The sequence below is a fragment of the Takifugu rubripes genome, chromosome 1 (assembly GCF_901000725.2).
Source record: "Takifugu rubripes chromosome 1, fTakRub1.2, whole genome shotgun sequence".
Lineage (NCBI taxonomy): Eukaryota > Metazoa > Chordata > Actinopteri > Tetraodontiformes > Tetraodontidae > Takifugu > Takifugu rubripes.
In genome coordinates this window covers 17,140,391-17,152,552 of record NC_042285.1, presented here as the reverse complement: position 1 = coordinate 17,152,552, position 12,162 = coordinate 17,140,391, and the positions used below count along the sequence as shown (strand labels likewise).

Here is a 12,162-nt window from a genome sequence, read left to right as displayed (position 1 = left end):
ACGTTCTCCTCATGTCCGTACTTGTTGGATGCAGCTTCACCACCCCGCCCCCACCCTCCACCTGTAATTTTGCTTCCAGGGAGCCTCCAGATCTGGTTCTGGTCCCCAGGCGCCACAGAGTAGCTGCTAATGGCTCCTCCGGACTGCAGGTTACGCAGAGAGAAACAAATGTGTTCAGGCGAGCGCACGGCCAGGCTGCCTCTTTTGCTCATCCAGATGTTTTTTTGTCATATTTATTCATTATCTCTATACATGCAAATCACTATACATAAAACACACACACACACTGTTCAGTGTCAGAATACATCACTTTTATAGAAGATATAAATATTAGACAGGTACAGTTTATAAAAGGCCATACAAAACGGTAAAACATGTTTTTCTGCTTTACAAAATATCAATAATAAAACACAAAGATAGACAGGACATAGGAATAAATACAATTCTAATCAACGATGTGACCCCTTTTATTCAGTAAGGTCTTTGAAGAAATCTTGCTGCAGGTCCATGAGTGACATCTTCATCTGTTCTGACATAAACACAGATGTATTTACACCTTCTGTATAAAAGATTAAATGAGTCCAGGTAGAAGTGTGTGACATGAAAAGATACACTAGATTCCATTCTGTTGTAAGTGAAGGAGAAACGGATCAGAAACTGGGGGGGCCCCGGCGTTTCAGGAGTGACAGGTCTGGCCGGCCTCCTGCTGCAGCACCATCTCGTCCTTGCGGAGGGGGAAAGTGTCGATGGTGGTGAATAATTCAGCCGCTGTGATCGGGAAAGGGTAACGCTGCTTGTCCGTGCCCTGCTTGTCTACCAGCACCATTTGGAAAGACCGCTGAGAAATCCGGAGCAGTAACCTTAAAAAAACAACATGTAAACAGCCGAGTCTGTCAGGCATCGTCTTAAGGTGGTGGGAAGTTGAATTATTTTACCTTATTGGGTGTGAGTGTGTTTTATTGTACTTTTTATGTCACTTGCTATTGAGGACCACGATATTCATTCTACTAGCAAAGTGAGGACATTTTGGGGATGTGAGGAGATTTTGGCTGGTCCCCAATTCAAAAGACTGTTTGAAAGTGAAGACATGATTTTAAGGTTGAGGTTAGAAGTGGGTTTAGGTTAGGATTAGGGTGAGGAGCTGGGGGATGTATTATGTCTGTAAAAGTCCTCATGAAGATAGAGGTATAAGGATGCATGTGTGTGTGTGTGTGTGTGTGTGTGTGTGTGTGGTTGCTATCCCAGTAATACCGGAGCTGCAGGGCCAGTCCTGGAGGCAGCACAGTGTGCCGAATTCTGCCGATTTGTGCCGGATACGTCCCAACCACCTCAATCACAGTCACGTGTCGTAGGTCCAGTCCACACTGAGCATGCTGTTACCACAGAGGAAAGATCAAGAGGGTCTGAGCTATAATCCATTTTACCGAGTGCAAAGGAGTAACCCAAGGTTAATAAACGCTCTATCCCAAAGCAGAGAGTTCTCGGGTCAAGCCCCGGTTGCAGTTGGAAGGTGTGTTAGTAACGTCGCCAGCACCCCATCAGAGCACTGATGGGTTACCCTTGAGCAAGGTACCGTACCCCCAACCCTGCCTTGGCCTGTATACAGCTGAGATAGGCTCCAGACCCCTTCCCATCATCCCACAATAGTAGTCAAGAAAAAAAAGACAAAACAGCCTCTAAAAAGAAGCCGAGCCAAGAAAAGGCAGAAGGAAAATGTGAGGAGATTAAATCTCAATATTATCAAGTGACGTAAGATTCTCCTAAAGCAGCATTTATCATTCAGGTGAGCTCAGGTCGTGGGAAAGGGTCACATTAATGGCATCTTTAATAGTTGCTGATAACAGTAGCTCTTGTAAAATTGTTTTTATTGATTTACATTCCATTCTGTTTTAAGGAAATGGAAACATTTTAACCCGGACACAAGTACCTTTAAGTGGATAACAGTGCGGTGACTCAGCTGGTCACATATCATCGCTCCTTTCCCAAAGGAATAAAACCTTTCTCGACCTCTGTTATTTTTATCAATGTTTTGTTCCATGATGGTTAGAATGGAGCAGCAGTCCAGCAGCAACAGACTCACCGGAGCATCAAACTCCCACCATTCATTACCCTTCCTGCCTCACCTGTAAGTTAGTCATCTGGAAGCGGTAATTATGATTGGCTGCTGTGGGGGCTGATATAATAAGGAGCCGCCGCTTCTCATAGAACTGGTCCAGCAGCGCAGCAGCCGTGCGCACCCCCACGTTAATGTTCATGGCTGCAAGATACAATAAAACACAAAGTCTAGATATGACACAGAGGGCAAGAGGGCAGGATTTACAGAGAGCGCCCCCAGATTCCCCTGAGCCTCTTGCAGATCAGCCATTCATGCAACATTTTAGTTTATGCTGCCCCACTTTCACTCCTTCTGTCATTTGTGTGTTTCTTTCAGGTTTTTAGATGTTCAGCAGAGGGATGTGAAGTGTGGATTTTTCTAATCAACAAAGAGCAGAACTTTTCTCCTCCGCTCAACGTCGCTCATGAAATGAAATTAAGACCAAAGGGTACATTAGTAGAACGCTGCTGCTGGGGAAAGATGGCACATAAAACAGCTTAATGGTCCTCTGAGCAGCTACTGATTAGTAGAAAGAGGTAACATAAAAATTGTGTTTGCAATGTCTTTCACTAACATGCATGAAAAGGCTACATTACAATATTTTGAGGATTTTACTCGGTGTGATTGGCTTAGATCAGATCTATCCAGATGGAGATTTAATGGATATTTGTATTTGTTACCATGTAATGTAAAAATAACGCTGCATCAAATACATTAATAACACTGTAAAATAATCTTAAAGTAATGTTTTCATCATTTAGTAGTTCTGAAGTTGTTCTTGATGACATCTCTTAAAATAAATTCTGTTTAATAAAACTGTCATTGATGCACACAAAGCAAAGTGAAAAAGGAAAAAAACAGACTTACGTGAACACTTTGTTTCTGTGCCGGACCAGGTGAGCCCGTACTGACACACTCTGGCGGCGCTGCCCGACAGCTCGTGGCCGCCGGTGCATTTGAAACTACACGTGGCTCCGTAGTTGTCGCCATCACTGTCACAATTCATGTAACCGTTGTCAGGCGCAAACAGCTGGCTGCAACGGCGCACTGAAAAATACAACAGAAGCAGAAAACATGAGAAGCAGAGCAGAAAGGAAGGCAGCGGCAGGCTTAACGTTAATAATATTCTGCTGTCAGGGGTGTCTGTGAGCAGGTCAGATCAAAAGAAAACAAGATATCAAATACACTGTGTGTCCTCTGTGCTCCTCTGTTCTAATGTTCTTTTCAAACCTTTGTGCAGGAACATGTAGACTATGCATGCGTAATTAAAAATGCTCCATCTCTCAGACACGTGTTAGAAGCTCACCTCGCACCCTGACAGTGAAGCGGCAGGATCCTTTGTTGCCCGCTCGGTCAAACACTGTGTAGGACAGCTTATGCAACCCCTCTGGGAAGTTTGACTTTGAAGGTTTCCCTTTCAGAACAACACTGAAAAAGACGAGACCTGCTCAGAGGTGCGTAGCCGGGAGGAATCGAGACAAATCGGCCGAAAAAGGAGGCAGGGACGGAACTGACTCTGTCAGGATGCCATCTGCAGTGTCTACACCCTCTGGTGTGTCCCAGGTCACCCTCGCTGTCAGTTTTCCTGGTTCTGCCCATTTATCCTTCAGATTAGGACACTTGATTTTGGGAGGATCCATGTCTATGGGGAGGGAGAAGCTCACATTAGGCTGGACGCATCTGTATGACCTTCATTAGAGAAAGCATGTGGGAACGTTAATGTCTCACTCGCAGCATGAGTAATCTGGTGCAGCAAAAAAGAGACTTAGTCATCATGAAAGACTGTTAAACCTGGCTTGTGAATGAGTCATGTGTGATGCAGCCGAGAGCGGAATCGTCCATTAAAGGGGTCATGACCGACCGCTTCTTTGACTGAAGTTTGACTGAGCTGCGACTGAAACTTAGAAAACGATGCTTAACCAAAACCTCTACACTTTGATGCTGGTTAACATGTTGAGTGAGAGAGTTACTACCCTTCAAATTTGCTGCAAATATTCTGCCAAATCTAAAACACATGTGAAGAAACTCCTGCAGAGCATTCCTGAGAAATTGAGCAAAGGTCTTGTTCAACGTGACTTTTGACCTTTAACCACCAAAATCTGTTTACCGAGGGTTGTGGCAAATTTGAAGAGATTCCCTCAAAGCTTGCCAGAGACCTGTTTGACCTGTAATGCACTCAAATGTAGGTGCAAGTGAGAGGGCTGCGGAAATTTGACGGAAATTGAGAAAGAGGTGGCCTAATGAAAAAACTACACACACCGAGAGTCAGACGCAGTGAAAACCTGATGTGTGTCTGTGGCTGTTGCCGGCTTGGAAGCATCATATAACATCATTACAGACCTACGGGCTGATAAACAGGATCCAGAATCTGAAGGCTAAGGCGTAATGAGGTCTAAATAACTGTGTACACTCTAAAAACCCCGTTATTATCAATTGTCACCAAGGTTTCGAGGCTATTCAGCCATTTATGTGACCCCCCCCCCATAAGTGCCAGCTCTTTCCACGCAGGCCGTTATTTTCATGCTCAGAGTCTGGCAGCAAATATGTGAAAAACTCACAATTTTCCAGAGATGATAATGATCATAATCACAGTGTGGGTTAATGTGTGTATAGGTACTCTGTAGAAGAGAGCTCTGTTCCCAAGCAGCCATAATATAACCTCTGATTGATATCCAGTAATCTAGGATTCACCTCACGCCTGAGGCAAGGAAATTACCTGTTCCAGGGGGTTCTGCGAGACGAATGCTATGCAGTCTCCATCAGGCTGTGGGAAACCAGACTTACCGACACATGTGGGGACTCCGGCGCTCCACGCTTTGTTGTGCTGGCAGGTTGTGGTTTTCTGGCCCTTCAGGCCGAACCCGGGGGCGCAGAAGAACTCACAGCGGGAGTTGAAGTAGGAGCCATCTGAACATTTGTATCCACCGTTAACAGGCATGTTGAGCTTGGGACAGCGGACCTCTGCACAGCCACACATGAAAACACATTATTTGAGCCATGTAATCATCCCCCCCCAGAAAATGTCCTGTTCATTGTCTCCCACAATTCTGAAAATTTCCATTTGACGAAGCTCTTATCAACAAAGAAAACATTTTTCTGGCTGCATTTCAGTCGTAGGAAAGCTCCAAGAAATAATTTGTGTGCAAAGCAAATGTGTCAAACCTAGAACATGTCCAAAAAATTAGACATGTGGAGAGCGTACGGGGACACTGCGTGTGTTCTATTGGGAGCTTACCCTGGCAGGCGTAGTTGGAGGACCAGCGCCTGCTGGCCATGCACACCACCTCCGAGCTCTGGGTCTCATAGCCTTGCTTACAGCGGATCTTACAGCGCGTCCCCATCACATTCTTGTGCTGCTGTCCTGTTGGCGCGCTGCAGCTCACAGAGCCATGTTTCACATATTTAATGGGCGCACACCATGGTGTTCCTATGACAGCAGGAAAGATATCTCAGTTGACCTTTTCCTCCTTGCCTAGCTGCCAATTTGTTATCTGTTAAATGGTACAGCATTGTGGGGGGGGGGGGGGCACTGTAACTTACCGGTCGTTAGGTGATTAACACTTATCCAAGGACATTAAAATCTGAGAAGACTTTTGCCTTGAGTGCTATCTGAGCTAAGATGTATTTGATTTCATTACCTTCATAATCCAACATTATCTAATGGGGCAATTATAGCCGGCTTTGATAAGAAAGGCAGATAATGTCAAAAGAAAAGTCTTACTCCGCATTATCCTCAAGCTTTAAGCTATCTGCACCTCAAGCTAAGATGGATCATAGATATTCCAGTGCAACTATACAGAGTCTTAACTAGTTTAGCTTAGCAATAGATAGAGAGATGCTAATTAAATCCACCAGCGTTCATACTATGGTAGACACATTAAAAGGGAGACCAGCCACCACAGTAGTCACTTTACTCTGCTGCCATGCTGTTGTAAAATGATCAGATTGTGGCTCGGCCTGTGGTCGTGCTGAGAATAAACAGACATCTCTGAAAAGAAGTGATCTGGATCGGCAGCAAACAGCACAGAATGATGTTCCAAACCCTGCTGTCAGCACTGATGGACTATCTATGTGCAAACCCTGTCTATGTGCAAACCCTATCTATGTGCAAACCCTATCTATGTGCAAACCCTGTCTATGTGCAAACCCTATCTATGTGCAAACCAATAACTGTTGCTGCCACTAATGCAACCCTGCAACATCACAAACACAGCATGCTTTAATCGGGTGCTCGGTGCTCTTCTCCTGCAGGAAAACACTGCATTAACTTGCACATACGTATGTATCCAGTGTTCCAGAGCTTTTGGAGAGGTTTTGAATGCAATCTGACAGCTATTTGATAACATGAACATTTAATTACGTTTATTCTTCTTCCTCCTTATACTGTATTTAAGGATCATTTAAGGTATTTTATTTTCCCTTGTAGCTGGTGGAATAATATGTATTGCTGCTGTTTCAATGGTTAATCCGCTTCCTAATTATATATAAATCTTAAGAAACTGTTGGACTATGTGGTTACCAAATGTCTTTACTTGATTTATATATTGTGAAAAAATATTTCTGAAGCATGCATAACTCTGAAAGTCAGTGAAAGTTCTTTAGAGCCAAAATTATGGTCAATAGAAATATCAGACTATGCAACATGTCCCAATGAGCCATAATTGGGGGAAATAAACACTAGGCTTGCAATTTCAGGTTGGAATAAAGGTTCATTACAAAGCTAAGATGATGTGTGTTTTGGCAAAGTCTCTGCAGCAGTTAGAGAGAACATAATGTCTAGATTTATTTGGCCTTTTACATAAGGGGAGAGGTTGGTTTGGCCTGGACAGTGAGGTTCCATATCTGCATTAACTAACCACAATAAGATGGACGCTACTTCCCTTTGACTGAGCTGTGAGGTAGAAGTAAGAACGTGTACTTCTGGAGAAGATACACTCCAGGCATAACATCAGGACCGCCTGCAAACCCCTTTCTGGACCATTCGGGCTTTGCGCTAGGGCTCATTATCCTGCTGAAATAGGTCACAGTCTACAAGGAATATCATTTTTTATGAAAGTGTGTATGTCAGGGGTGTCCAAACAAGTCCTCCATCATGGTTTTCTTGGCATGAGATGAGGCACTTTCAGTTTTGGACAAGGGTCAGCTTGGTCACCCTGACCGCTCTGCAGCTCTGCAGCCCCAAACACAACAATGTGTGACACCTTTTTATCAAAGCCAGCATAAAGCTCCTGAGCAATTGGAGCTCCAGGATCTTGTCCCTCGGCCATTGCTCCCACTCCTGTTTATGAAAGCACCTTCACTACTCACAACCAAGTCACTAATTCTCCCTGTTCCTGACCCCTGCAGACCAGGAAAACCCCACAGGGGCAACAGTTGTGGGGTTGTTCTGACCCAGACAACCTGCCAATACTATTTGGCCCCTGCCAAGATCATTTAAATAGGGACCCCTTTTACACTTCGACTCGGGAGAAAATGGTTGTTAGTCGCCAGGTTCCAGTGACGAGAGACAAAACTTTTTTCTGAGTTCACCTCACAATGGTTCCGATGTCCTGCTTGATCAATGTAAAAGCACTGAAGGTTTGGATTTTAAGGGACTTTTCTTTTCCATGGTATTCGTTAATGACATTTGTGTGACCCACAACAACTCAGTAAATAGATCCCACTTGTCTCTAAACTATTTAATAGTTGCTCTTCTGAGGAATCGACAGGACTGTGAGGATTTAATTTAAAATAGAATAACAATAATACAGCAAAGGGAAGTTCTTCAAGGTTTTGAACCAAAAAAATCCTTTTCTGGACGCATGCACTGTGGTTCTACATGCAGGTATTAGCAGCAGGTAGTCACCTTGATATGTACGAAAATACCACTCCTCATCATCTCCATAGGAATATTGTCCTGACCCTGGGGATAAAAGGGGAAAAAGAGGAGGAAAAGCAACTAATACAACCAAAAGATCTGTATCCAAGATGTTAAGCAATAGATGAAAGCGTTGTTCTGGTCTGTGTGGGGGCTTTTTAAAATGCCAAACAGCACCGAGAACTCATTTGAGACTGTTGCTTAACTTCTCATTAGAATCAGACTCTAGGGGGATATGGATCTTTTGGACAGACTTTGCATGCAACTAAAGGAATAAAGCTCAATAATCCTATTTGGAAAAATGTATTTTTGTGATACAAAGATCCATTGTTTCCAATCCAGCAGTGAGGCCCTCTATTGTTTTGGGAAGCATGAGTAGTAGTAAAACATTGATTAACTTTTAATACCAAACTTGCTTCTATTAATCGTACTTACCTTTCTGAGATAAGAGTGAAGCGGTGACACGAAACAGAACATGTATCATTAACCTTCACAAAGCAGCGGGTTACTATTGGAATATGAGCCAGCGAGAAAGGAAGGATGGAAAGATGTGTTTGAGAGGAGGAGGTGTAAGGAAGGGGTTAAGTACAGTTAGCAGACTTCAACCCTGGCTCTAGGATGTTATGTTGTGGACCCATATGAGCCGCCCCCCACACCCCAAAAGAAATCACATATTGGCCTAGTATTGGTTATTGAACCAGGCACTATGGGCACATCTCACATTTCCAGCCCCTTATATCCTAATCATGGCTTTTCTTTCAGTTTAATGAAAGCTGTCTGGACCAAAATGCCACAAGTCATTCAATACACACACACACACACACACACACACACACACACACACACACGCGCGCGTATTCAGTCTATTCACACGCTGAGGTTTTAGCAGTCAGCACACACAGTGTGGATGGTGCAGAACAAACCCACCTACTGTGTGAGTCAGATTTAGCTCCCTAATGGGACAACGTCAGCATCTATTTCTTAATGGGAAGAAAGTTGACAGAGAACAAAATGGAAAACAAATTACAGGTGTGTGCGCAGGTGTGTGTGTCTTTGAAGGGATGATTAAAGTTCTGTAGTGCTGCATAATTTGGATTATCTAGGATGAGATCATTGACAATGTTACATGTTGTTTTTTAATGTTCTAATATATAAAACAAACCAGTGTTACCTTAAATCTTATTCTAGGACTCATTTTAAAGGCTTTGTGGGGAACTATTTTTGGACCGTCCCTACTTACCCACGTCTGTGTATTCGGAGTGCTGCCTCCTTTTTCAGCATCTACCTTCATATTTAAATGAGGCAATTAAGCTGTAGAATGTCTGCTTCTAAAACTGGAGTAATTTAATGAGGCTTGAAGGGCCGGAGCATTGGTCCGCACACAGCGGCCCCAATATATATGAATAATAGAATCTGCTGGGTGGCTTGGTGATGCAGTGGTGAGGACTGCCACCTTACAGCAAGAAAGTCCTGCTGAAACGAGCCGCTCTTTAATTGCCCGTAGGTGTGAATGGTTGTCGGTTGTTGTATGTTGGCAGTGCAATGAGCTGGCGACTTGTCCAGCTGTGGACCAGACCTCAGGCCTATCCCGGGCAGCTGCGTTAGGCTCCAGCTCCAGCAAATTCTTCCCATAATAAATGCAGTGAACTGCTTTGCACTTAGATTCAACTGACTGAGCTTCCCATAATCATATCCTGAGCGTTTATGTGCAGCCTGTGACGGCTGTTCCAAAGGTAGCCTTGTGGAGCGTATAGGACATGTCAAGCCAGAACAGGATGCACTCAAAGCTCGTTTTGCTGAAAATCCTCAGGGAGTGAATTAGCTTTTAATTTCAGAGTCAGATATCCCAATTATCTTTTCTGTGTGAGCCTGTGATATAGAAAGTCGTAATAAGCACTCCCTGGAACGGTTGCCAGGGACTGTCTGGGCAGAATAAAGCACCACATAAAATAGGATGTCACGTTAACGGTTAACATTGAACTTGCTGCTTAACACGCCTGCTGCCGCTTACATAATATATCAGTGGTTGATGATTGAGAGCGGGAAAAATACCCCCCCCCCACACACAGACACCCAATTTTCCTCCATTAATAACCCAGTAACAGTAATGGTTACATGTTTTACCACAATATGTGTAGGTTTAAGTTACTGCTTATGTGGGAGGCATTCATGCAGCAGCTGCTGGCTGCAGAGGCCCAGTGATGAAATATGGTTCTTTCTAACAGCGGCCAGTCAGTACAAATGACCTAGACAGTGTGTCGATGAACAACTGACAACGTGCCTCTCGATAGAGCTGCAAACTATCTTCTCTGTAATTCTAGTTCGGTTCAGTATATTTTCATTCTTTAGTATATAGAAAATAATTACATAAATTATGATCATAGTGATTCAGGAACATGGTAACACTCCTCTTGCTGTTTGATCGGATGTTAAAAGTAAAAGAACCATTCTGAAGTTTATCACTGCTCGACGGTGTTTCTTGACTGAATATTAATCGGACGTTCTTTCCTCCCTCAGGATTTTCTAATGACGGGTCCAAATATTCCCTCTCTGAGTGCAGCCATGGAGGATAGGATGCGCTTCAAAGTGAAGATATCTGATATTTATCTCTTATTTCTCATAAATGATTTCACACTTTGCAGATTTTCTTGCTTTGGGACACAGAGGGTTTCATTACCTGAGTGTAGGCAGTGCAATGGGTAAAAAGGCCTAATTGATTAGCAGAACAAACAGAACACTCTCCTGTAAAATAAACACACATGCACACACATGCACACACATGTACACACACACACACACACACACACACATGCCCTGCCCTCACTATCAGCTTCACAGGCAGCTTTTAGTGTGTAGAAATCTGCGCCACAGCTTGTATTCATGTTTCAGTCTGTTTGATCATCAGCAGTGGTGAACCACTCTCAGACCATCTACAGGCATACAGTCAACCCACACACACACACACACACACACACACAGAGGACCTCATGTAGGCACACATGTGCACCGCATAGTTTTTGTGCTTGGAAAAAAAGTTCAGAACCTAAAAATCCTGCACTGACTCGCATGTTTTGAATCTTTTTGTTATTTCTGGACCAAAGAGTCTCTATTTATACTATACTCTCATCAGTTATTACTTAATGACTGACAAACAATATGAATAGCATCTGTCCCTGGGTCTTGAATCAAATGTCTAAATGTGTTAAGCAGGATATGATGTGGATGTGTATTTAAGGTGAGGGTTAATAAGATGAAGGGAAAGGGTCTGCAGCCCTGCTGGGGTGTGAATCCCAGTGTGTTTGCTCAACAGCAGAGACAGAAACTCATCATTCCACAAAGAGCAGCATTGACCAGAGGTTGAACAGAGGTCTTGTTGGTTAGTTCCTGGCTCAGCCATTATAAAGAACGGACGAAAAGCGCAAACTCACTTAAGATACGGGACTTTTATTAGAGTTCTGTGCAGAGGAAAAGTCCCCCAGATGCACACTGTACTCCCCCCGCTGTCCTCCCCCTCCACGTAAACACGTTCACCCTAAACCAGCGCAGAAAGCGTCCCACGCATCATGCAAGAGAAGAAGGACTCCACAAACCTTTGGTCTCAAACCTTCCTCTGAAAACTCATCATTCCAGCAGTCTTGAATTGTGGGCTCCGGTTATTTGATCCTTTTGGCCGCTCTGGCTTAATTACAGGCTAAAGTATGAATGGGGCTCGTTCTCAGGTTCTTACCTTCGTAGCCGGAGCACAGGCAGAGCTGGACGAGCAGGAGCAGCAGCGGCCACATGTCCATATTGAAAGTTGGACGGACGCAGTTGAGCATGTGAAGGGGAGACGGCAGGAAAACTTCCAGCGCATTCCTACTTTCCAAAGGCCCGCCTCTTGCTCCAGAAACAAGGGAGGATTCTTCTGAGAGAGCCTGCCATGAGGCGAGTCAGATCCAGGAGGCTGCGCCAGCTCATGTGGGTCAGCGGTGACACGTTCCTGATTACCAGTACGAGGGACTGGAGCCATAAAAGACAGCCCAGTTCCTCCCAGATGATCCTGCAGGACAGCTGCAGCGCATGGTGTCAGATCCCGGTGCTCCACTCACAATCCAGGCGGTGTAAACACGCAGTGGTGTGAGCAGACACTTTAATGGCACAGAATAACCCAGTGGGTGAAAACACCAGCATTTAAAAGGAAAATAGAGGTTCAGAATATGGTTTAAGAAGT

The 12,162-nt window shown here is 44.2% G+C and overlaps 1 protein-coding gene across 2 annotated transcripts; it reads right to left on the bottom strand.

Annotated features, from left to right (window-relative positions):
* Positions 1-290: 290 nt before the first annotated feature.
* srpx (sushi-repeat containing protein X-linked) lies at positions 291-11,903 on the bottom strand. 2 transcript variants are annotated; one of them, XM_029845637.1, is made up of 10 exons: positions 11,680-11,903; positions 7,941-7,997; positions 5,331-5,522; positions 4,880-5,056; positions 3,611-3,737; positions 3,402-3,523; positions 2,963-3,142; positions 2,124-2,257; positions 1,252-1,373; positions 291-860 (listed from the first exon to the last, which is right to left on the bottom strand). In XM_029845637.1, exons 1-10 carry the CDS (start codon positions 11,768-11,770, stop codon positions 677-679), a joined length of 1,386 nt encoding a protein of 461 aa, XP_029701497.1. In that variant the 5' UTR covers positions 11,771-11,903; the 3' UTR covers positions 291-676. The 2 variants fall into 2 exon arrangements, with proteins under 2 accessions (XP_029701497.1, XP_029701499.1); XM_029845639.1 differs by lacking the exon at positions 7,941-7,997.
* Between the last annotated feature and the right edge of the window lie 259 nt (positions 11,904-12,162).